The 27,204-nt window shown below is 39.8% G+C and overlaps 1 protein-coding gene across 3 annotated transcripts in view; it reads left to right on the top strand.

Annotated features, from left to right (window-relative positions):
* cstpp1 (centriolar satellite-associated tubulin polyglutamylase complex regulator 1) overlaps positions 1–27,204 on the top strand; it is a 291,026-nt gene that overhangs the window by 30,443 nt on the left and 233,379 nt on the right. For all 3 annotated transcript variants that reach the window (XM_067994058.1, XM_067994057.1, XM_067994056.1), the window contains exon 2: positions 13,160–13,262. In XM_067994058.1, coding sequence (XP_067850159.1) covers positions 13,160–13,262 — 103 coding nt within the window. The remainder of the gene's footprint in view (positions 1–13,159; positions 13,263–27,204) is intronic.

Here is a 27,204-nt window from a genome sequence, read left to right as displayed (position 1 = left end):
AACCAGCCCATTTTGGGGGAAATGCATAACTGTAATCTAGCCGTACCGAGTGTAAGTGCAGAAATGTGAACTTGGCATATTTAACAGGGAGTCAGAATTTTTCAGTAAAATTCCCTTGTAATTTCTCTGAGATTCCAAAACCACAATATTTGAATTGCAGGTTTTAATTGAGTCTCCATATTAAGAATGGTAAACTAGCATCTCTGTAAAAACACGCTGCTTGAAAGAGCATATCTACTCACTAAATTTCAAACAAATTGCATAAAAAACATACAAATTTCAAAGAGGTTTATATGTTCTATAAAGAGTAGGTAAATACACTGTGCTACTTAGCCATGCAGATCAAAAGGTTCCAGGTTTGATCTGAGTTAGCTGAATTCATCCAGAACAGCAGTTGGGATGCTACAGTTGGCTTGAATATCCCCAGGCTAGGTACAGGAAAAATCAGGACCTGCACAGGAGGAGGGACTCCTTTGTTTCACATGTTGTCATCTGCATAAGAGGCTGTTATGGATATGTTGGACAGAGGGAGAATCAGATCAGAGGCCAAAGCAGGAGGAAGCATTTCTTTTGTCACCTAACTATCCCCTTCACTCAATCTACATTACAGCCTGGTGCTTCACTGAGCAACCACTGTTTTGCAATAATACACTATTGCCTCTAGCTACTAGCCATTTTCTCTATTTCGTCTTTCCAAGTCCTGATGAAGTCCTGGGCTTATTGGCAGTAGTGGAGGAGGAAGAATCTGCAACTGAAAATGCACAGTCAACCATGGCATTGTTTGTGCTTTATCTCTGAGTCTGTGCTCGAGTTCCTCAGAGGTATCATTATCATAGAATCATAGAAAGGTTACAGCATGGAAGGAGGCCATTCGACTCATCGACTCTGCGCCGGCTTTATGCAAGAGCAATCCAGCTGGTCCCACTCCCCTGCCCTTTCCCTGTAGCCCTGCAATTTTTTTCCTTTCAAGTACTTATCCAGTTCCCTTTTGAAGGCCATGATTGAATCTGCCTCCACCACCCCCTCGGGCAGCAAATTCCAGATCCTAACCACTCGCTGTGTTTTTTTTTAAAAAAAAGTTTTTCCTCATGTCTCCTTTGGTTCTTTTGCCAATCACCTTAAATCTATATCCTCTGGTCCTTGACCCTTCTGCCAATAGGAACAGTTTCTCTCTCTCTACTCTGTCTAGACCCTTCATGATTTTGAACACCTCTATCAAATCTCCTCACAACTGTCTCTGTTCCAAGGAGAACAACCCCAGCTTCTCCAGTCTATCCACGTAACCAAAGTCCCTCATCCCTGGAATCATTCTAGTAAATCTCTTCTGCACCCTTTCTAAGACCTTCACATCTTTCCTGAAGTGCAGTGCCCAGAACTAGACACAATACTCCAGTTTTGGCCGAACCAGTGTTTTGTAAAGGTTTTTGTACTCTATGCCTCTATTTATAAAGCCCAGGATCCCGTATGCTTTCTCAACCTGCCCTGCCACCTTCAACGATTTGTGCACATATATCCCCAGAGCTCTCTGTTCCTGTACCCCTTTTAGAATTATGCCCTCTAGTTTATATTGCCCCTCCTCGTTCTTCCTACTGAAATGTATCACTTCGCATTTTTCTGCATTAAATTTAATCTGCCACGTGTCCACCCATGCTACCAGCCTGTCTATATCCTCTTGAAGTTTATCACTATCCTCCTCACTGTTTACTACCCTTCCATGTTTGTGTGTCATCTGCAGATTTTGAAATTGTGCCCTGTAGACCCAAGTCCAAGTCATTAATTAATACATATCAAGAAAAGCAGTGGTCCCAGCACTGACCCTTGGGGAACACCTCCCTCCAGTCCAAAAAACAACCGTTCACCACTACTGTCTGTTTCCTGTCCCTTAGCCAATTCTGTATCCATGTTGCTACTGTCCCCTTTATTCCATGGGCCACAATCTTGATCAGCCTACCATGCAGCACTTTACCAAACGCCTTTTGAATGTCCATATACACCACATCAACTGCATTGCCCTCATCTACTCTGTTACTTCATCAAAAAAACTCTAATCATGTTAGTTAAACATGATTTGCCTTTAATAAATCCGTGCTGGCTTTCCCTAATCAATCCACCCTCGTCCAAGTGACTGTTCTGTCCCGGATTATCATTTCTAAAAGTTTCCCCACCACTGAAGTTAAGCCTACTGGCCTATAGTTGCTGGGTTTATCCTTGCACCCTATTATAAACAAGGGTGTATCATTAGCAACTATCCAGTCCTCTGGCACCACCTCCGTATCTATGGATGTTTGGAAGATTATAGCCAGGTTTGGAGATGATTACCTTTGTCCTTAAGCAGCCAGTCTCTGACCCGATGCTCTGGGTGAAAGAGAGGGGTGATTGAGGACTGGCGCAGGATGAAGACATCATAGCAGCTACCAGGGAACCTGGCACAGACCTGTATGATGTGCTGCAATCTTGTATCTTTAGAAGGTGGACTGAAAAGCATTCTAGTGAGATGAGGCCAATTGTGAACCAACAAACTGATTTATTTTACATGAAATATATAAATCAACTGAATGGATTTTTCACAGTGAGATTTAGTCAATTCTTATTACAGGCTAAACTAACTCACAAGTTAGCAGTCCCTGCATTAATTGATGCTAACCTTTTCTCTTTGAAGGTTCGTACCTCAGCCTGATGTTTCAACCTTCCTCTGGCTGCATCTGACATGAGACCTCTGTGAATCTGGCTGCCTCTGATTCTGTGAAGCTCCCAATCCTAACCCAATCCAAGTCATCACCTTGAATGAGAATGCTCCCACCCCACTATTGTGGGAGCTCATGGCAACTATACTATCTGTTTAGTATAGCCCCTGCTTTGCTGGGCGTATTGAATAAAAACCCATTCTAACCCCAGGTTGCAAACTGCTCTGGGATGTACGCAATGACTTTCCATTGTTTCAAAACTAATGTGTTATGCAAAAGTAAACAGCTTTAATGGTGATCTCATTTCACCTTGTAAGGAATCTTACAACACCAGGTTATAGTCCAACAACTGTTGGACTATAACCTGGTGTTGTAAGATTCCTTACATTTGTCCACCCCAGTCCATCACCGGCATCTCCACATCATTTCACCTTGAGATAGCACATTAACATTCCTGTGTATTGGTTATCCACAGACTTAAATTTGCTACAGAACTAAGGAAATTTCATACAGACATCCCAGACACAGTTGGCTGATGCAGTGCTTTTTATATAAATATTTCATTTCAAAAAACAAGCCAAACTTTACAAAAGAAAGTATAAGTTGAAACAGGGGAAACAATTAACATCAGGTAAAAACATTTTTTACACATGGAATTTTCAAACTTTAAAAAAAAATGGAAATGCAATTATACAAATACGAAGTTCAGATTCTGATTACACCCTGATGTGTACAATCTTACAGTACTGCATCATTCAGACCCGGTCACTAGCCTAGTGTGCCCTAATGTGTGGAATTGCTGCAGTGGAGATTAGGCACAGGTGTAATGAGAAATGGCATTGGATTTCTTTATGAAGAGAAATTAGATTTAGGACATCAAATTTGCATGATCATCACTTCTGTCGTGACTGTGAATTTTTACTTTTTAAAATTGAGTAAATTTGGAGTGAGTTTTTTTTTTGTAATTCAACCCCAAATATGAGGCAATATAATTTAAATAATTTGTTTATAAATTCATATATGGAAAAAGAGAAAGAAGGGTTAATTCTGCATTATAAAACTCACTAATGTTCATTCTCCTCTTTGCTTATATTGAAGTAACTTCAATTAACGTCTTCTTTATTGTTGGAGGTGAAACACTTCTTCTTTTCTACTATGGGGTCTGCTAAATTGATACTGCAAGCTAGGGTGGTAAACTAGGTTATGGATTTGTGTGGAAGACTACCCGTTATCCTATGTATAGGACTTGCATTTAAATCTAATCCACGGAGACGGACTGGCTATCTTGTCTATTTGGTGGCTGTTAAAAAAAATAAATAATTAGTGAAATGTTTTTGCACAGTAGCAATTTACTACCCAGTGGACACAGGTCCATAGTGCTGAACTAGGCATATTGGGGGAACCTCAGTCTGAGAAGGCTTATGTACCATTGCTTTTGGTGATGGAAATATCACAGTAGGTTGATGGAAGTTGCTCTTCTGATGTAGTGATTAAGTTGCACTGTTAGGGGTAACCAGAGGGAGCTCTTAACGTACTCTTTGTAACCCATGCTATTAACAATATGTGACCTAGGAGTACTTGATGCTGGTACTGAGTCCTAGGAGGAAAAATATTCAATTGCTTAATGCTGTCATAGAGCACTGAACACTGTATAATCCTAATCCATGAATCAGACCAATAATAAGCAGCTAAACTCTCATTTTGAAACATGGAATTCCTGCAATTCTGAAAAGCAAATGGATTTCACTGGTAATAGCCAAGGCACTTTCCTTTCCACTAACTGTATTGTAGATTAATCCAAACATAGACCTTTCAGATCATGACAATGTAATTTCCTTCTGTGTAAAAGTACTTGACCACGGATGCAGAATGGATGATTATATTGTAAACAATGGGTGCTGCACATGAGCAGGATCTAATGAGGCTACCGTGTGCTGAGGGGTGTACCTTGCTCTTTTGTTTACAAGATGTCAGGTCTGATGCACAGTGGAAGCCTGAGGACAGCTGCAGCAAGAGTTCTAATGGGCAGGAAGGAAATCTACACCAGTGATTATTTATGAATGTTAAGGCCTCTCCAAATTGTCGCTTAAAGGGAGAAACATGATAAGCTTAGTGTAGACTGAATCCTGTTACTCTACACTGAGCCTTCAAGATGTGATAACCTGGACTAACAATCTACTAAGAGTTCATATAAAGATTTTAAGGATTATGATTAAAGTTTAAACTGTTTCAGAGAAACTTTTTTTTTGACACCTGTAGCAACTGCTGTTCTCTGCATAATGTTCCTTGTATTTGTCATAGACACTGAGCCTATTATGTCTGTCATCTGTGCTGTGATTGTCAGTCAGTTTTGTTCCTCTCATTGTTTTTTTTTCTCCTTTCTAATTGGCTATTTTCTACTTTTGTTATTAACCAATAATATTGCACAAAAGCTTCCTCTAAAATTTGCCTCCTCAATCACATTCCATTAAAAACAATTCTACACAATCTCATTTCACTAAAAAAAATTGTCCCAGGCAAATCACTGACAGTTTCCCACCCCACCGTATAGCCCTATAAATAATAATTCTAACATAATACACATTAAAATTTTAACAACTCAAAGAAAGAAAATTCACAAATCAACCCATGAAACCCAACCCACCCTCCAGATGCTGCTATAACTTTTTTCTCAATGCATGCTCGACATACTTTGCCAGCCACTGCGAGGTCCAGCATCCATTGTAAGCACACAAAGCGCAACTGTACTGTTAAAATTAATGGTCAGAAAATCGTGGGGAGCACGTGCTGGAATTCCTGGCAGCCAAAACTCTGCTCTTAGATTTCTAAGATTATACACATGAGTAACTCCACCTGCTTTGACTGTGAATGTGAAAATGATGGCATCAATTAATTTTTTGGTGACTGGGTTCCTTCCAAGCAGTAGGAATTTTTTTTTTGTTTTCAGGCATTGCACTAGTCACTGTGTCCACATATATTCATGATGTGGAGATGCCGGTGATGGACTGGGGTTGACAATTGTAAACAATTTTACAACACCAAGTTATAGTCCAGCAATTTTATTTTAAATTCACAAGCTTTCGGAGATTTTCTCCTTCCTCAGGCAAATGTTTCAGGATCTCCTTGAAGCCTACGCATTTATACATATTGAACAATACATGGTGTTTACAGACTGCCCCTGCAACTGCCCGTTGCCAAGGCAATCACCGTGTTCAGACAGAGAGGTGTCATCTGCAGAACCCCCGAATACACATTCAACAAAAAAACAAACAGGGAAAAAAAACAGAGAAAAAAAAACACAGAGAGAGGCAGAAACATCCGGAAGGCAGAGAGAGCCAGCAAATGACCCATTATATTAAAAACAGATAACATTTGTTCGCTGGTGGGGTAACGTGTAGCGTGACATGAACCCAAGATCCCGGTTGAGGCCGTCCTCATGGGTGCGGAACTTGGCTATCAATTTCTGCTCGACGATTTTGCGTTGTCGTGTGTCTCGAAGGCCGCCTTGGAGTACGCTTACCCGAAGGTCGGTGGATGAATGTCCATGACTGCTGAAGTGTTCCCCGACTGGGAGGGAACCCTCCTGTTTGGCGATTGTTGCGCGGTGTCCGTTCATCCGTTGTCGCAGCGTCTGCATGGTCTCGCCAATGTACCATGCTCTGGGGCATCCTTTCCTGCAACGTATGAGGTAGACAACGTTGGCCGAGTCACAGGAGTATGAACCATGCACCTGGTGGGTGGTGTCATCTCGTGTGATGGTGGTATCTGTGTCGATGATCTGGCATGTCTTGCAGAGGTTACCGTGGCAGGGTTGTGTGGCGTCGTGGACGCTGTTCTCTTGAAAGCTAGGAAGTTTGCTGCGAACGATGGTCTGTTTGAGGTTGGGTGGCTGTTTAAAGGCGAGTAGTGGAGGTGTGGGGATGGCCATAGCGAGGTGTTTGTCCTCATTGATGACATGTTGAAGGCTGCGGAGAACATGGCGTAGTTTCTCCGCTCCGGGGAAGTACTGGACGACAAAGGGTACTCTGTTGGTTGCGTCCCGTGTTAGTCTCCTGAGGAGGTCTATGCGATTTTTTGCTGTGGCCCGTCGGAACTGTCGATCGATGAGTCGAGCGTCATATCCCGTTCTTACTAGGGCGTCTTTCAGCGTCTGTAGGTGTCCATCGCGTTCCTCCTCGTCTGAGCAGACCCTGTGTATTCGCAGGGCCTGTCCATAGGGGATGGCCTCTTTGACGTGGTTAGGGTGGAAGCTGGAAAAGTGGAGCATCGTGAGGTTGTCCGTGGGCTTGCGGTAGAGTGAGGTGCTGAGGTGCCCGTCTTTGATGGAGATTCGTGTGTCCAAGAAAGAAACTGATTCTGAGGAGTAGTCCATGGTGAGCTTGATGGTGGGATGGAACTTGTTGATGTTATCGTGTAGTCTCTTTAGTGATTCCTTGCCGTGGGTCCATAGAAAGAAAATGTCGTCGATGTATCTGGTGTATAGTGTTGGTTGGAGGTCTTGTGCAGTGAAGAAGTCCTGCTCGAACTTGTGCATGAAAATGTTGGCGTATTGGGGTGCGAATTTGGTCCCCATGGCTGTTCCGTGTGTTTGGGTAAAGAACTGGTTATCGAAGGTGAAGACATTGTGATCCAGGATGAAGCGGATGAGTTGTAGGATGGCTTCAAGACACACGACCTTCGAGACACACGACAACGCAAAATCGTCGAGCAGAAATTGATAGCCAAGTTCCGCACCCATGAGGACGGCCTCAACCGGGATCTTGGGTTCATGTCACGCTACACGTTACCCCACCAGCGAACAAATGTTATCTGTTTTTAATATAATGGGTCATTTGCTGGCTCTCTCTGCCTTCCGGATGTTTCTGCCTCTCTCTGTGTTTTTTTTTCTCTTTTTTTTCCCTGTTTGTTTTTTTGTTGAATGTGTATTCGGGGGTTCTGCAGATGACACCTCTCTGTCTGAACACGGTGATTGCCTTGGCAACGGGCAGTTGCAGGGGCAGTCTGTAAACACCATGTATTGTTCAATATGTATAAATGCGTAGGCTTCAAGGAGATCCTGAAACATTTGCCTGAGGAAGGAGAAAATCTCCGAAAGCTTGTGAATTTAAAATAAAATTGCTGGACTATAACTTGGTGTTGTAAAATTGTTTACATATATTCATAACATTGTTCTGAAAGGCTCATGGGTTTATCCAATTCCACAAAAGTGCAAGAAATAGGTAGAGATGCAGCAAAGGTTTTAAGATAGATTTTCTGGAATTATTGGATGTGACTGACTGCACATGTGGTAATACAGGTATCAGCACTCACCCAAAGGTATAAATGAATTACAAAGGTTTCACTTCCCTAATACATGCCTAAAAGTGATCCCAGTGGGGTCAGTACATTCATCCTTAGCTTTTCTGTGTGCTTTGTCTAAGCTTTGGGAATTCATTTGCCAATCACACAAACACCAACAGAAAATTATTGCAACCAGGTGCACGGTGACACTATTAAGTGTAGAGCCAGCGATCAGTGTGCTCAAACACTGATTTTGATGCTCTGATCTCTTGGGGGTATTCTGAGCTATTAGCCACCAAGTGCATATAAGTTCTTTGTAACGTACCAAATGTTTCCTTACCTTGAGGGCTGTTTACCTGTACATCAATGTTTGGTGGTTCCATGCCATGACTATGGAACCAAGGACTCTTCACAGCCTCACCAGGAGAAAAAGCCACACTGGCACAAGAGATCTGAGAAAATTTCATTTGTGGCCATTTTGAAGGATTTGAAGAAATTGGCCATACCAAAGTGATTAGCTGCTTACATGCCTGTTCATTTCATATCACTCAAAACCACTCACTACTGACTGACTGTGCATCTACCTATCTGTCTATTATAATCTGTGTCCATCAGAAAATGCCACTTGACTATTGAATTCTACCTGCAAACATCCCACTTAATTCTACTGGCAATTCACTAAACATCTATTCAGTGGGCATATGCATATTATGTTTTACAAAATTACTTTTTTTCACCATTGCTGTATGTGTGCCTCCTGTGTATTTTGATTTAGTCCTTGAGCCTATATACAATTTCTCGTTGAATGTCTAGGTATTTCTGTTGAGCCCCTGGTGATTCCCTTGGAGTGGCATTCCTTAGTAGTGCATTAAGGGCACCCGAACCTATTGTTATCAAGGTCACTATGTCTTCAAGTGGTGCTTGAGAGTATTGTGTGTCCTGGACTATCTAACATCATTGACTTGAGACCCAAAATCCTGGTTCTTATGTTCCAACTTTGACAGTATTCTGCAGCTGCTCCAAGCAGCCATCAGTTTGGCCAAGGACGCACAGATGTATATCTGTAGGCCCTGCCCACCCTCCCTCATAGTTGACTGTAGTCCATCTCCAAGGTTTACCAATCCTGACTACAGAGTTGCTTGCAGAGTTAACCACATGTCAGACTTCAACAGCAAGAACACCTTGCATTTTAAAGCACCATCCACAACACAAAATGTCCCAAGGCACTTTACAGTGGGAGTGGTAGACACTGAGCAGTAAGTAGGAAAGAATTTACAGGAGATGATTGAGGGTGTGGTTGAAGAGGTAGGTTTTGAGGAGGCTTTTGAAGAAGGGGTGAGAGGTAACAAGGAGAAAAGGTTTACGGTGAGCATTCTCAAGTGGAGGAGCATGCTGGCTGAAAATGTTGCTGACAGTGGACCGTAAAGTGTCCATGTTTATTTTGATAGTGTTGTAAATTTCACTGGAGAGAAGAATAGTTCAAACTTAATGCTGTGTGTGTGATTCGGTTTATAAATGGCTGACAGTTACTTTTTAAATTTGAGTGGTGCGTTATTCATATGCCAGGAAGCTCTAGTAGCTCTTTTTGGGATATAAAAGACTGATTGATTCTTTCTGAAGCAGGAGGATCAGTTTCAAAATTGCAATACCGTGTACCCCATCAATCGTACTGAGGTTATCTTGTTGCACCAACATCAGCTTTGTTAACATTTGCCTTTTGATTATTTCTTGATTCAGGACTATTGTTTTAATGCAGTTAATTTACTGAGCTAGAAGGGAGAGATTCTATCACTGAATTTTGCACCAATGTTGGCAATGCTGCAACATGCTTACTTAGTTGAGCCTCTATAATCCACCTGCCCGTCAACTGCTGCCTCAGTGTCAGTTAGCCTCTCCGGTCTACTTTTGACCAATGGGAGGGCTACTTCCTTGGTGGCAGATGAGTGCTTATGTGATCGTGATGTAAAACCATATGATGTCTCAATCTATGTCCTGCCGGTACCTGTTACAACAATGCTTGTGGTTTGTGTTAATTAATGTTGTGTGTCTTTGAACTCCAGATGATTCAAGTTCACTATTAAACAAAATAAAAGAATAGATTAATAATATGATATTACAGCACCTTCCTCCAGTTGTGAAGTGTTGGGGGATTAATGCTGTGCCATTATTTATGGATCTCTCGGCTACAGTCTGCATCACAGTCTTCATGCTCAGTGAATCTAACCATCTTGCTTTTGTGATACATAGTTGACATTTTCATAAGTTCTGGGGCATTATTACCTCACTGTGATTTATAGGGTCTCAGTTCCTGCTTGTTTAGGTGTCTAACTGTGATTAGTATCAAGCTTGTATGATGCATACATGACAACCTAGAAAACTAGCACAGGCTGAGCAATAGCTTCAAAAATGCTGACACAGCCCCAAAAAGCTGATGGCTAGAGTTACACTAAAAGTACAGTGGAATATGGATTTTTCATAACTTAAACTGCAGGTATACCCTTCTGAATTCAATCATTTTTATTGCAATACATAAAAGTGGAGTTTGTAGCAATGATGGATTTAGAAATTATTGAAGGGGGATTTAAATGCTGAAGCCATGAGATTTATTTTCTAGATTGGTCTGCAGGTATTTCCACCCCACAATAAATTTTCATTTTTGACACTTCATTTGGTGCATTTTCTGTAACTTTGGAATCTAATGTAATCTTAATGTAAATCTATTTAAACTTATTTCAAAAAGAAAATAAATCTTCACATAAGATAACAAGCAGGCTTGGCCAATAAATTTATTTGAGAAAAATGGAATTTTTAACAACTTATTTGTTAGATTTAACATCTTTGGGTCAAACACTAAATAAACACACCTGTAGCTATGACTCTCAAACAGCTCAGTTAAAAATCTTCTGCCTCAAGTTCATGCACAACTAACAGTGAGAGAAAGTAAAATCTGAGTGGTTCTAACAGCCTTCAGCCTCACCCTGAAACTGATCTGATTAGCTTGAACTGCTTCAGTCCCACTTTCCAAATCATTGGATTGATTCTAACAACCTTCACTTCTTCCCGCCAACTGATCAGATTGGTTGATACTGACAACCTCCAATACCACTGGGGGGGAAAAAAAAGCTGATTTTTTTTTTCATGCACTGTTTTGAAATGCTGACCATCAGCTTAAAATCCTAAAGGTTGGCAAATACGATGGTGGGTTTTTATCATAGATCAGAGGGATTTGTGATCCACTAAAGCTGAAACCAGTGTAAGACTTTGGAGTGAATGAAATGCCAACAGCTGCACTACATGGATTAACAGTGGCATATGCTCCCTTTGGCTGATGTTACAAGAGTTACATCATAGCAGAAGCTTTATTTTGAAAAAAATTGTGCCCATCAAGGTGAGGGACTTTTAGGCACCAACCATCAGCATTAAGCACTCCCAGATCAGGTATAGCACAGCTAGATGCAGGGCAAAGCTTCCTCCAGCTTCAGAAGAGCACTCCCCCCTCCCAGTGTGATATTTCTCGAATTCACACATCAATTATCCTTGGGCATGTTTTGAGTTACATTTGATTTTTATGCTGCAGGCTCGTGGTCATTCGAAACTGAGAAGGTGGAACTCATTTTGTATAGGATCCTAAAGCTAGGAGACAGAAGAAACCTGCTTCCCATCAATCTAGACCGGTTTTGAACCCTGTTCGCAGAGGTGAAAGGGTCTGCCACCTGAGTACCCTCAGAGATTCTTTTATTTATACTACATTTTACTTTTGAACAACACCTTATTTCAGGTGTGGATAAATTAATTTACATTTACACACGCTCCACATACACTCTACCTAAGCCAATGCATATTCTCTGTAATATGCCTTTCACATCCGCCCCAGTCACGTCATTGTTACATGCACTTTTCACACTCTGCACCTGCACTCCATCAGGAAGCTGAGCACCTTGTCTATATGTCACATGTTACGTCTGATCGTGCAGTATCCATCTTCACATCATACCCTGTTTTTAAACCATGCACACCTTCACTTATACTTGTTCTTCCTACCATGATGACAACTGCATGAGCATTACATACACCTTTCATGAATCCAAAGAATTATTTAGAATTAGATTGACATTACAACATGGAAACAAGTTGTTTGGCCCAACCAGTCCATATTGGTATTTATCCTTCATGAGAAGTAGTCCTAATTCCATGTGCCTGCTCTGTTCACACACCTTTTTATTCCCCTTTCCTTCAACCACCTATCTAACCAATTATTAAATGTTCACCTGGTCTGTGCTTCAAGAACCTGTTTAAGGAGAAAGTAATTAGTATAGGAATTAGCCTAGAAATTTCAACATGTATTTATTCTTGAAACTATATTTTGATAGCTGTGATAGCGGTGTACATGTGGCCCTGAGTTGAGACTGGCAACAAGTTTTCCCTCTTATCTGAGAAAAGCAAATTGGCTATCTCAACAAAAGTTATTATAATTCTGTTTTGAACAGCACTTATGTGAGACAATCTTTCTCCATTGTCTTCTGATTCTTAGTACTGTAAATCTATCACAATTTGGTTTCTGAATGGGTATTTTTGCTGTCAAACACTTTGTTTTCCACAGCTGGCCAGTCAGCATCTACAAAGAGAAAAGATTAGCTATAATGTCTGTGTATGTACCCTTCATCAGTCTGAATTTTCTATTCTTATTTCAGCATTTGCAGTTTTTCCTCTTTATATTCTTCTCCATCCTGTTGAGTTGAAGGTTAGAACCTTACTATGCTTATTCCTGAAATAATCCATGTGATTTAATTTTAAATAAGTAAATGCATTGAATTCGCTTGCAACTGTTGAGCTTTTTAAAAGTATTGTTCATTTACGGGGTAAATAAAAGGTTACTAGGTGTTTTGCACTAGTTCTGGTACCTGGTGAATGAGTGTTGCGATTCTTATTGTAATGCTTCCCCACCAGCTATATTTAATACGTAGTAGCCACCACACAACTCCACACTTGTATTCAACAATTACCATGGTTCTTCTACTCGCACAGAGTTCACCCTAATACCTGCACAGACTCAGTGAAGAAGAACTTGGACAAGAAGCAAAGTGGAATCATCTTGGGGTCTTGTTTTTAATCTAGTAAGAACAAAACTTGTTTTGTAAATTTAGCCGTAGTAATGAATTGTTTGATTTGATTTCTATAATTATCTTCTCTTTCAGGCCAGACACATGTTTTAACTTATATTGAAGATGCAGTGAGTCAATTGCTAGAATATAAGGAGGAGTACAGTAAGCTTGGGATTACCAAATTCTTCGCTGAATAGTAAGTACAAAAAAACTTTTAAGTAATGATGCTTATTAAATCCAGTTATCTAAAACAGTGAATATATGCGAAGAAGAAATTTTTTAAAAATGAAATGGTTAATTTCACTAAATAACGAATATATTTTGTTGGGCTTGTTTAATAAACTTGAAGCCAAATTGAATTTCATACCTCATGTGAAAACCTTTCCAAGATAACCTGTTGATGTATTTTACAGCAAATAACTATCACATAAAGATTCCAGGTCAGTTTCTCCTGGCAAGGTTTTACTACACGTGCTATCATATACTATATGTTTTGCTGCAATGTCTGTAATCCATGTCAACAGTTTGATGTGTGATGGGCACCATGTTTAACAGCAGCATGTTTGTCTTTGTAGTTCTAAAGGATTCTCTTCAGTCCATTAATTTCCCAGCAATTTAAACTGAACAATTAAAACCAATATATTCCGAGTATTCTCACTAAAGTAATATTTTTTAATATTGATTTTCAGTTTACTATTTCAACTTATTTTATACAGATATTTGAAAAAAATCCATATATACACTGGCAAATAAGGATGTGACCATTTTCAATGGTAACTTTCTCCGGGGTGTGGTACAGATCTGAAGGTCCTAGATTTTCCATCCAGCTCCTTTCTTCTCTATTTTTTCTGCCAATTTCTCCTCTCTCCTTCTCTGCTGAAAGTGTTAACTCTTTGTTGGTCTGCAGTTCCATGGACACATTTTCCCTCTGATACCTTGGCCAAGTGACCATTTTTGACATGTGAGCATTTGTGATGAGGGCTATCAGGCTATCAACCCACAGGGGCACCACAAGGCCTTCATTTTATGCTGTCCTGCATTAAATCCCATTCATTCATCGCCCCCCCCCCCTCCTCACAGACTGATATTGGCTCTCTGTCCCCAATGCAACAACAACAACAACTTGCATTTATATAGAGCCTGTAATGTGGTAAAACATCCCAAGGTGCTTCACAGGAGTGTAATGCCAAAGAAGGAGATATTAGGATGGGTGACTTAAAGCTTGATCAAAGCAGTGTGTTTTAAGGAGGGTTTTAAATGAGGAAAGTGAAGTGAAACGGTGGAATGCATTGAATTTAAAGTCCTCATTTCCAACTCCTTTCACTTTCTGGTCTCACCCTATCCCTGCATCCTAAATTTCTCCATTTCTCCACTTTTAGAAACCCATCTTTTCAATTAAGCTTTTGGTCACCCCTCCTAAATCTCCCACAGTGGCTCAGTGTCTGTTTCTTTATTTTTTTAAAATGTTTTGCCTCCCTGCTCTGTAAATCACTCTGTGGATTGTTTCACATTAAAAGCACTATATAAGAACAACATCTTCCATTTATATAGTGCCTTCAATATATAGAAAATTTCCAAGACGTAAGCAAAATGGACACCGAGTCCAGGAAGGAGAGAATGAGGGGTGACTAAAAGTTTGGTCAAAAAGATGAGTTTTGAAGACATTTGTGAAGGAGGAGGGAGAGGTGGAGGTGGAGATGGAGTCACAAAAGGCTAGAGTCGGAAGAATAAAATGTCCAGGGCTGAGAGGAGATATAGGATGGAGGGGATTGTGGAGGTAGGGTGGAGTAAGGTCATGGAGTGATTTTAAGATATAAATGCAGGTTGTTGACATTACTGTTGTTGTCCTCATCTGACTTCACACATGAATAGTGAAAACTGCATATTAAAACTATAGGGCTTCTAGTTTTAATAGAAGTCTTTTTCTGTCACTGAGTGCTAGAATAGCATGGCCCATAGACATCAACTTAGGATGAGCAACTGCAGCCCACTGTTTATACATAATGTGAGATGATTGCTTTTGCCAAGGTTAGTGTGAACTGCAATTGGAAACTTTCAACAAAAATCCTGCCCTGACCAAGGAAAAGACAGTCGGTGTAGGCCAACAGAGCAGTGCGTGTGTGCGCACGTATGAGAGTGTGTGACGAGTTACCACTGGACTCCGTGGGAATCCAGTGCCTGTGCTTCAATGGTGGCTGAGTCTGGATGTGGACACTGGTTGCATTTGTGTAGAAATTATTTGGACAAGAAAGTAAGAATAAAGCCTTTGCCTTAGCGGTAGAAGTTCCTTTGAGACCTGTTGTTAACAAATTGGTTAAAGCATTTATATTACATTCCTCGGTTCCTTATTTTAACAAAGTTGTTAAACTGTCAAAAATAACATTGTCAATCCTGTTGTCTTTGCTCAGTTGGTAGCTTCTCATCTCCAAATAGAAATTTGTCATTTCGCACCCTATACCAAGATTTGAGTTCATAATCCAGGCAGACAGTTCAGTGCATTACTGAGGGAGTGCGGTATTGCTTCTTTGAAACTGTCCAAGATATTGCCACAAAATTATGTTGAATTCTGTTGATTCCTGCCATATTATTTCACCTGACCCTAAATTGATACTATTGTTTCTGTTCCATAAGTTTTTCTTTTGCCAAAATATATAGCCTTTTAATCGAAGATTTCAGCACTCAGCACTCCAGGTGTCCTTAATCAGCTCAGCACCCCACAGCTGCAACATGTAACAATACTGTTATGCAGCACTGTTTTAAAACATAATATTTATAAAGTGATACAATCTTAGTTAAAAAAAAATCATTTGTATGTTATTTTCTTGAGTTTTAAACTGTTGCTAAGGTTAACATACTGAGTGCTATTATAGCTATTCAGTTTTCACAATAAGCAGCTCTTATCAAACATCTGCAGTGATTATACCTCTTAATCCATTCAGAATAGTTCACCAAGCTGTAGGAGTTGCACATGCACTGTACATAATAATAGAACTTCTAGGCTTCACTGAATGGAAATTAACAATTTCAGCATTTCTTAAAGAAAACTAAAAACTTCATGGTTTTCTGCTTGGTGTGTATTTCACAATCTTGATCGAAAATGTCAAATTCATTCATAGTGATAGCACTTAAACAAATATATGAATGAATGGCATTCAAATCCAATGTAAAAATTTTGCTGTACAATTTAGTTAATTTTGTTCAAATCTAAAGAATTGGAGAAATCTGCAGATTGCACTATCTATTTAACAGTTAAAGTTGCTAATACAAAAACAATAATGCAGTTCTCATTGATCAATATATAAAACTACCGAATTCTTATAGTGGCTAGAATGTTGTGTAGCTATGGTTTCTGGTTTAAGGTATAGCCTATGTGTAGACATAGAGGGATTCTACTTTTTCAAAGTCATTAATAGATAACTAGATGCAAACAACTAGCAGATAGTCCTGGTGGGAATGCCAAAAATGCACTGCATATATTGAAGTCACTTGATTGTAAGTGGAAAATGTATAGGAGAAAGGACTTCAGTTTATATAATTCTGCGGGTAAGTATACAGGGACCCTGGTGAGTAGGATGATAAATGTCAGTTTACTGCTCTGTTTATTAAACAGTCGATGTCCTTGACCAAACAAGATTTCAGAAGGGACATGCCTTTGAAAGGAAATGAGCTGATAACCTTTAATTTATAATATAATTAATGGACCCTTTTAGCTGCATACAGCTGTTGAGTGCCTGTATTATTGTGCCCAGTGACCTGTGTAAACTGCAGGACACAAGGCCTGGAGGTCACAAGAAAGCATACCTACTTAGAACTTTTGATCACTTGCTGTTATCCCAGACACCATTAACTCTTTCCTTTGCATCTGAATTAAGGACTACAGATGGTGTCATCTCATATACTTTAAGAATAAACTCTAAGGTTAGGCTACAGCCTTTAAGTCATTCTGTGGTGTTTGTTATTCTATGCATGATATCAGTTTTTTTAACAGTTAATTTTGTTGTTTTTTTACCAAATTAAGAGGAATTCTGTGGGTGCAAGTACAAAACCTAGGCTGACACTCCAGTGCAATACTTCATTGGCCGTAAAGCACTTTGGGACGTCCTGAGGTCATGAAAGGCGCTATATAAATGCAAGTCTATCTAAATGACACACTGGTATAGACTAGTAGATGATCATCTGAACTTGGGGCAAATGCACATTAGTGGAACATTATATAGATGGCTTTACCATGCATGAAATCTATGTTGTAGTTGACCCCTAAGTCCTTAATACTGACATTGTTCAAAATAGGGCATAAAGTAATATACAGCAAACATGTGATCATGGTTTGGGAGCCCTGTGCACTTAATGCAGTTCATAGTTCTGAGTGGCTTCTCCATTATGGGATGCTCTAACCACCTGGTGATTTTTTTTTCTCCTGAATGCTTTTCCAGCCACAAGATGGTGTTTGTAATGAACTGTATTTTCAAACCTAATTTTTGACAGATTTTTCCCGGAACTGGTTTATACAATGAGTCAATTTTGACGAGGTTTGGGCAAATACCCTAGAGTAATAATGAATTACGACTGAATGATCAAATGATGATTACAACATGTTAGCTAAATTCTTGCGATTTTAGATGACATTGTACACGTATGTGAGATGATTATATGTTTATAATCATGGGAGGAAGGCCAACTTATATTGGCGTAGATTTAATATTTTGAATTTCTGTTGTAGCATTTATGGAGGAACAGTAGTCATGATGCCACAAATATTTTCAATAACAAGTGTTGCTATTCAGTTTTACCTTTTTCTGCAACATAGGGCACCGTCTACACTGCAGCAATGTCTTGTAGATGGAATTCAGGGTGGAAACGACCTGCACTATTAAATCAAGTGAAAGGTTGCAAAGGAATGGCAGATAGTTATAATGTTTAAGTAAAAGATAATTTCACTGTATTTTGAAGTACATTTTAAGCCTCATCTGTTATTTCCTCTCTTCAACCATCCAGTCTCTTGGTAAGAGGACAGATAGTACCGCACTGTAGCTGGTTACTGCAAGGAGATAGGCTTCTATAGTGTACTGCCACGGTACTCCTCTTCATCTGTAGGAACCTAGGAATATAAAGTATAGGAAAAGGATATTGTATCAATCTGACCGGTCCCAGTGTTTCGGAAATACCATATTCCGTGATAAGTCTCATACTCTTCTATGAGGTACTTCTCCAATTCCCTTTGAATGTTCTGATAGAACAGGCCTCGTTGCCTTCCTTGGCAGTCCATTTCATACATTCACCACCCTTTGCGTAAAGCAGTTAAATCTCAAATCTCTCTTCTAAGTTTAAAGCTTTGCCATCCTGTTGTTGTAAAACCAAGTGAAACATATTGAAATAAAATGATAATTCTGGAAATACACCAAGTCAGGCAGCAACTGTGAGAAAGAAACAGAATTAACATTTCAGGTCAACATTAACTCAATTTCTTTCTCCACAGATGCTGCCTGACTTGCTGAGTATTTCCAGCATTTTCTGTTTTTATTTGATTTCCAGCATCTGCAGTATTTCGATTTTAAACATATTGATGCTTATCTTGTCTGTGCTGTTTAGAACCGTAAATTTCTACAAGATCGCCCAAGTATCTTTTCTGTTTTTGTTCAGATAAGAACTTAGCCATATCAACCAGTTTGGGTTAGATTATGGGACTTTTCTGAAAAACGTGGTACAATACTTTAAACAGGAAATCCTAACAATTTTCACAAGCAGTAGTCCTAATTCTGACCCCTGGGGGACACTACTGTGTATTTCCCTCCAGTCTGAAAAACAAATGTTTACCATTACTCTCTGTATTAAATTGCGAAGAAACAAACACTTCCACTACTGCCAGCAAAACAACCACAAGTCAGTGTGAAGTCCAATTATGCTCCGCTAACAGCATATGACATCTGGCTTATATGGCTGTACTTTTTAAATGGTGTGTGAGGTGGAAAATTGAAAACCAGTAATGTTTTTATTAAAAGCAACTGTAAACATTAGATCAGATATTGGCAAAGCAATACAGCAGTAAATAGAAATAAATAAATTGATGGTTCCCATCTGGACATTGGGTGGATGTGTCCTGCCAAAGTTGCTGCCTTGTAACTGCACCAGTACAACATGGGTTAAAAAAAAAGCAGAAAACCCCTCTGGATTAATTACTGAGCCTGTGTGTAATCTGCAACTTGTACTAAACTGACAGCTATTTCACTCTTTTCAAGCATTTATTGTTTCTAATTTTGGTTGATTTTAGCTTTAGAGAAATTCTCTTTTTCATGCACTTTTACAAGTTTTGTTTATGCAGGGGGATTATTCAATATGGTAGAAAAACTCATTATGGTGAATTTACTTTTAAGATTGTTGAGAAAATGGCCTTATTCATTTTGCAAAGAAAAAAAGATTGTGTTGTAATGCATTGTCCTGCTGATGGGTTTGGACCTACATTTACCACACATTGACCCTCAACTGGGCCATCTGGACATTGGGTGGATGTGTCCTGCCAAAGTTGCTGCCTTGTAACTGCACCAGTACAATAAATTGCTACATTTGACACTCTTTCTACCCCCTCACTAGCAGCCTCCTTTTTCCTGTTGATGTATGGTACACAGTAGGCTCGCTACTCCATCTGCCATGGTTGTGAGGCTGTGGAATGCTCTACTGGAATTAGTGATTGAAGCACTTATCATGTCAACATTTAAAAGAAGGTTAGAAATATTGAATGAAAGGGGATAAGGAGATACAAGAACTGGGCAGATACATGGTGTTTGTGTAGAGGATAAACACCAACATGGATTGGTTGGGTCTAATTTATATGTAATTGCCCTTGCCCAATGTTCACACACCAGTGGCAGTGCTATAAGGTAAACTCAGCATTAATCCCTTGTGTAATCCGCTACTCCAGGCCCGTGCTGTGTAGGATGCTTATGTGCTCTTTAATAAAGCTTTGGTTGTTTTCAATTGTGGCCACATTTTTATGGCATCATTAGCAGGAAGTGAGCACAGCCATGTCAACATGTAAAAATAGGTTAGATAGGAGGTTAAAGGAAAAAGGGGATGAAAGGATATGGGAACAGAGTAGACACTTGGATTTGGACTATTGCTAGTGTGGAGAACGAACACCAACACAGAATGCTTGGGCCAAATGTCTTCTTACCCTGTTGCAATTTCTATGTACATTGTAATATCAGTGTACCTGACCACCTTACCCAGCAAATTAGCCAGGTTAGGGGTGTGTAATCTTCCTGTCTCCCACATTTACATTTTATGTTAAATTGAAATTAAACAAATATTATTCAAAGTGAGAGCGAATGAAAAAAAAACATACATTTTAATTTAAACAGGGCAGCTCCTTTATATAAAATGAACATCCAAATTCAATTTTAAAATGTTTTCAGACCAACTGTGGTAGTTTAATGGTGCTTATCCAAATTATTTCTCCACCCCTTTAATTTTTATTTATTACTAGTACAAGACCATTGGTTAAATCACCTTGCAGGTTTTGGAGAGATTTGGAAATTAAAGTAGTATTAAGTGCCCAAACACTAATCCTGGGAGTAATGAACTTCCTTTACATCTTTAAAAATATGCATACACTTTCCATCAATTAAGAAGCAGAGATGGCCCAATGTAAATCTCTGTTCCTGAATATGATATGGTAAGGCAGGAATCGATGAACTCCTAGAATACTTTTCAGCTCCATTATAATTTGAACCAACTCAATATAAATCTAAACTTTTAAAAACATTTTGATACTCAGATGTCAGCACAATTCAATCTTAAATAGTTTGTCAAAATACAAATGAGTTTCTTTTTTTAAAAAAAAGTACACAGCAACTTTCAAAAGGATGCTGCTTCTGAGCCAAATGTAAGGGCAGTAAAGGAGAAATTTCCAGTGTAAGTTAATCTCTCTACACATCTCTGAAGTGCTCAGTGTTTTGTTTAGTGCATGCCATTTTGCATGTCTTAGGAAGTAATCCTGATTAGGAGGAAACAATTTCATGGACCAACAGATCGTTCCATTGTTCCAGCAGCCAGGAGGTGAAAGGTTAAACAGTAGTAATTAGGGCGTCTGAAATGGAAAGGGCAAGTTTTTATGATGCCTCTTGTTTCTCCTACGCTGAGGTAAAAGGTGCTGAAGTTCAGTTGATGTGGTATTCTTCTTAACACAGAAAATAAATATTGTAAAGGAACACAGCAATAAAACTGCTCTAATACACATTCATTGGGTTTCCTTAACCTAAAAAATGCTCTTTATTTGAAATAATATAGTGATAGATAAAAGCATATCAGGATTATTTAAACATTTTCCATAGTTGGACCATCCCTGTAAAACTTGGGAAAATTTTGTTCAGACACTGCTTTTTCCTCTGACCTCAATTCAAATCCACTCAGACTGATGGGATGAAAGTCTGCTGTCTGTAAGGGTCCTATCTCAAATGAGTTTGGGCAGTCTCAATCCAGACCCTATAGGCATCAGCTTACAGTGCAAAATTGTCCCTAATTCAGTTGCCAGCACTAATTGGCAGTATTATTCAGAAGAGCCACAGGATGGCTGGAGTGGAAAATGTTTTTTTTTAAAAAAGTGTCTCATTGGTGCAGTTACAATGCTTTTCTGAGACATTAATGAGGCAAAGTAGAGGGGGATGTATTCTGCATTTGGCTGTGCTATACATGACTTGTGATTTCTTGGTGCTGACACTGGATGCCTGAAATGGGAAGAGTTCCATTCCCCAGCAACAATGTACCTCAAAAGCAAAATACTGCAGATGCTAGAAATCTGAAATAAAAATAGAAAATGCTGGAGAAGCTCAGCACGTCAGGCAGCATCTGTGAAGTAAAACAGAGTTAACGTTTCAGGTCGAAGACCTTTTGTCAGAACGGGAAGATGTTAAAAGAGTTAAAGTTTTTGAGCAAGTACAGAGCCGGGGAGGGAAGAACAGAAGGGAAGGTCTGTGATGGGGTAGAGGGCAGGAGTGATTAAATGACAAAAGGGATGATGATGCAAGGCAAGGAAGGTGGTAATGGGACAGGTTCAGAAACAAACAATTGATTAGGAGTAGCTGTAAATGGCAGCAGCAGAACCATTACCAGCACTAGCTGACCGAAAAAATGGGAGCAGTGGTTATGATCTGAAGTTATTGAAATCAATGTTGAGTCCGAAAGGTTGTAAAGTGTCTAAACGAAAGATGAGGTGCTGTTCCTCGAGCTTATGTTGAGCTTCATTGGAACAGTGTAAGAGGCTGGTGGTGGGATTGCGCTGAGGTGGCGGAAATGGCAGAGGATGATCCGTCGAATGTGGAGGCTGGTGGGGTGGAAGGTGAGGATAAGGGGGACCCTTATCATTGTTCTGGGAGGGAAGGGAAGGGGTGAAGGAAGAAGTGCGGGAAATAGGACGGCCACGGTCGAGGGCCCTGTCAGTTACAGTGGAGGAGAATCCTCTTTGCGGTCTCCTCTACGTTGGGGAGACCAAACGCAGACTGCATGATCGCTTCGCTGAACACCTCCGCTCTGTCTACAAGCATGACCCTGACCTGCCAATCGCATGCCATTTTAATTCCCCTTCCCACTCCTCCTCTGTCCTCGGCCTCTTACACTGTCCCAATGAAGCTCAACGTAAGCTCGAGGAACAGCACCTCATCTTTCGTTTAGGCAGTCTACAACCTTCCGGACTCAACATTGATCAACAGTGACTTCAGATCATAACCACTGCTCTCATTTTTTTGGTCAGCTAACGCTGGTAATGGTTCTGCTGCTGCCATTTACAGCTACTCCTGATCAATCTTTTGTTTCTGAACCTGTCCCATTACCACCTTCCTTGCCTTGCACCATCATCCCTTTTGTCATTTTAATCACTCGTGCCCTCCACCCTTTCAGAGACCTTCCTTTTTGTTTTTTCCTCCCCCCTTTTCCTGGTTCTGTACCTGCTCAAAAACTTCAACTCTTTTAACATCTTCTAGTTCTGACTAATGTCCCTCATCTTGATGAGCACAGAATTTTAAAATATTACACCACCTCTCAAAAAAACCTGTCAAATGATATACCTGAGAATTCTCCCCGGTTCCCAATTCCTGCTATATTAGTTCCACCACACACTAACTTGCATTTATATAACACCTTTAACGTAGAAATATATGCATCACAGAAGAAAAAAGGCACGATGAGCGTTTGTGGGGGACTTAAAAGTGGTGATTGAAGGCTTAGTTGAAGAAAGTGGTTTTAGATGGATTTTAAAGCAGGGAGCGAAGAAGAGGTAGAGGGAGCGCCAGAGAGTAGTACAGATACAGATGAAGGCTGTGCTATCATTGATAGAGTGGCAGAAGAAGGGATGCACAGAAGGACAGAATCATTGAACTGAAAGGCATTGGAGGGGATATAAGTCTGGAGGAGGTAGAGTGAGGAGAGGCCTTTGAAGGTTTGCAGATGAGTGTGGGAATTTTAATTCAGTGTATGGGGACACAGTCAATGTAGGTCAGCAAGGATGGGGATGACTGGAGTACAGGACTTAATGCAGGCTAGGATGCAAATAGTTGGGTTCTGGATGAGTTTTAGCTCATGGAGGGTGGAGGTCAAAAAGATGGCAAGGAGGGAGTCTGAAAATGACAAAAATGTGGATTGTGGTTTTGGAGAAGATTAGGGTAAGGTAGGGACAGAAGTGGATAATATTGCGAAGGTGGAAGTAAGCAATTTTCATGGTAGATCGTATATACGTGTCATGAGATTTTTGTCTATTTGGCCTATCAGGAATTTTGGATTAATTTATTTTATCACAGCTATGAAGTTAATTTTAGGCCATAAGGGTTTAACTCCCAGCAACATACAAGCTGTAGGGGATATGGATTAACTCTGTTAGCTGAGAACCAATAAATTATTAACAGAACTGTATATAGTCACAATCAGTTTGAGACAATGCATGGGAGAAAGATATGCACATATAATGTTGGATTGGTGTCGTTAATTGAGCACAGCAGATGGCCTAGCCAAACAGTAGGGGTTTCTGATTCTAGGTGGTAGCTTTGTTGGCGGTTCAGTGAGCCAGTCCTCAACACAGAGCTGAGGGAAGGGTGGGAACTGGTCTTGAGTTTTATCTCTCATCTCTCATTGGAAAATGACGTCTGCAGTAAGTTTGAATTAATCAGCAGTGAGGCAGAAAATTCTTGCTTTTTCTCCAGTGAGAGGAAGGTTATGAGAAACTCCAGGTTGAGGCATGGTTATTGCTTTGGTCTCCGTGTTATTCAATTGGTGGAATTCTAGCTCACCCACAACTTAGTATCAAAAATGCAGTCCAACAGCACAGTGGTGGTCATGGAACGTGGCAGAGAGGTAATGGTGGGTGTCATCAACATACATAAAGAAATTGAGTTGGGTTTTGAACTGGGAAGTGATGATGAATGACCAGCCCAACATTTAAGTGGCACAAGTTTAAGGCTCCACAATCCAATGTTGGTCCCTTTCTCAACACACGAGTCAGAGATATTGGTGTTCCTCTAATGCACTGTGAAATAAGCATAAAATGATCCGCATGTACATGCAGACCAATGCAAGTCTCATTAAAATTTTACGCATTTCAAAAATTATTTCTCTAAAATAGTTTCTGCCTGGCAGAGAATATTGCAGTATACTTAGATTGTTCATATCAGGGGAGTTATTATGAGTTGGTTAAACTGAAAACTTTCAACTAAAAGTTTCTGCTTTTTATCAATCCACAATAACTGCTCTGAAAATGTTCTACCATGGAGTAGTTTCTATACTGATTATATTAATTACCAGTAATGAGCTGTGAATCATGACTTAATAAATTTTCAATGATTATGCAATGATCTTTTATTGTGAATGCCACCACACATCAATTAGATGCAGTGCACTGACTATCATTGCCAGAACACACAAAAATGCAGTATCACTTACTAAAAGTGATGAATAAATGTAAGCTATGTCATGGTTGTAATCTCAGGGTTCAAATAATGGTTATAAAAACTAGTTGAGCTTTTCTGTTGGAATCTTTGTCATCTGAACCCCTCAACAAGATCACTGCAGACTGTGCTGGGTATCCACTTTTTCCCTGTTCAACTTGTGTGCTTTATAGTGACTAGAACTTTTAGTAAGGATAAATATTCAGAAGAGCAACAATTGCAATATATGTTTTTGAAAGCGATAAAGAGTACTACTGAGTATCTGAAGCCACAAAATCATTCATCTTAGATTAATTAAATATATGATGCAGACAAACAGAAACTGAAAATAGCGTAGATAGCAGTTAAACATAAAGGGCCGGATTTTGCTGTAAAAATAACAGTGAAGCAGACAGCACCGTTATTGTGCAAATCGGACAGCAACCTGTGACCGCACATGCACAGTTAAACGCGGAAATCTGGAAGTTGCTGTATCAGATGTGATGCTCATTCAAAAGCTGCATGAATACATCAACTCACCGGCTGACTCCTCATTTAAATATATTGAATGATGTGAAATTGCTGTGCTTACCTGGTAGATATGAATTAATCTCGCAAAAAGATGTTGTCATTTCAAGTCTAAGTAATCCTTCAATGGTGCGGTAAGTCTTAATTAGTGTCAAACAACCTCTCTGGCTCTCGAGTCTCGTTCCTTCAGATTTTAATTGTTGGTCGTTTAAAAAAGATGTAAATATTTTTTTTAAAACTTTTTCTTTCTGTCTCTTTTATCTCTGTCTATTAATTCAATCTTTCTTACCCTCTTTTGTTTTCTGTACCTGATTTGACGTTGATTTCACTGTTCTAACTTACACTTCCTGGTTATGGTTGTGTGGCCTATTAACGATACTTCAATCTGATTGGTTAAGGAGATACACAGCTGTTTGCCCTGTTCACATGGGCTCCAGGTGCCCTGTAGAGTGCGCTGCACTTTTTGTATTTCTAATATAGAGGAACTTGCTGTGCAAAAGCTCATAGAAAGCCTATGAGCAAGTGCAAGCCGTTCGTTCGCCGCTCACAGCAAAATTTGGCCCCATATTAATATACAGGACAGTATCCATTTCTATCCGATTTACAGTGCAGACCTGATTCTGTTTGTCTTCTGTTAATAAGAATTAGATACGTGTTCTGCACATTAGTCTGATTTTATGTGCACCATGCAGTCAGTGTTGGCAGTTCACATTTCAGCTGCCACTTGTCATATAGGTGCATATCTTAGTAGTTATGTCATGCACATTTCATGCTCATGACATAACCTGCTCTGACATTGTTTCTATCCACAGAATTTCAAATTTTCAATGAGACTCAAATGCAGCCAGGACAGTCTACACTGCCTGAATCTGAATGCATGTACCATGAAGCAGTCTGAAATGTTAAGTTGACTTTAAAAATTTGAATTTTCTACTACAGAGTGCCATTTCAATATCAAAAACACATTTTTTATCACTACAGTTTAGATCAACTTATCAATTTGAAATCTTCAAGCAGGAAATGGGATTTTCTGCACAGCCAGTGTTTGTGTGGTGAGAACAAATTTTAATCAAAACAGCAGTAAATTCCCAATAAATGAGAATTTACAGCTGCCTTGAAAATGGGGGACTACTTGTGTTTACTGAATTAACAGCTGATAGATTTTGAGAAGACTATGTTCTGGGTAAATACAAGGGAAGCACATAGTCCTGTGTTTGTACACCCTTCCCCTGCCCCACACCCCTCCTCTACTTGCCTAGCATAAGTCAATTGGTGTGCTTTTCATAAGTGTCTGATTTAACTGCAGCTGAATTTGGCCATACTTTGGGGTTCATCTTATTGAAAAGGCCTGGCAGTAGTCACTCACTCATAGGGGGCAGGAAACTGCGCTAGTAGAAGCCTGTAGCAGTGCAAACTTGGGGCAAAAATTTAGGTCTGCTGAATGCTGTTTGAAACAGCAGCAAAATGGCCTTCCACTCTGCAGCACAGCCCTACTGCACCCAATAAGTAAAACTAGAAACTTAACTTGTGTCCCCTGAAGTTGCTGGCTGCCCTTTACAGAATGCTGATCTGCAAAAGCAACGTGACCACATTTCACCTACTTTTCAACACCTATGACAGTCTGTTTCAATATGTTAATTCTCACACATGTAACTAGCATTGTTTCATCTCCTACTGGTTGTACTAACTTATCAATCTTTTTCTAAA

This window comes from Heptranchias perlo, chromosome 12, assembly GCF_035084215.1.
Source record: "Heptranchias perlo isolate sHepPer1 chromosome 12, sHepPer1.hap1, whole genome shotgun sequence".
In the NCBI taxonomy this organism is placed as follows: Eukaryota; Metazoa; Chordata; class Chondrichthyes; order Hexanchiformes; family Hexanchidae; genus Heptranchias; species Heptranchias perlo.
The sequence above is the reverse complement of the archived record's forward strand: the minus strand, read 5'-3'. Positions and strand labels throughout refer to the sequence as shown.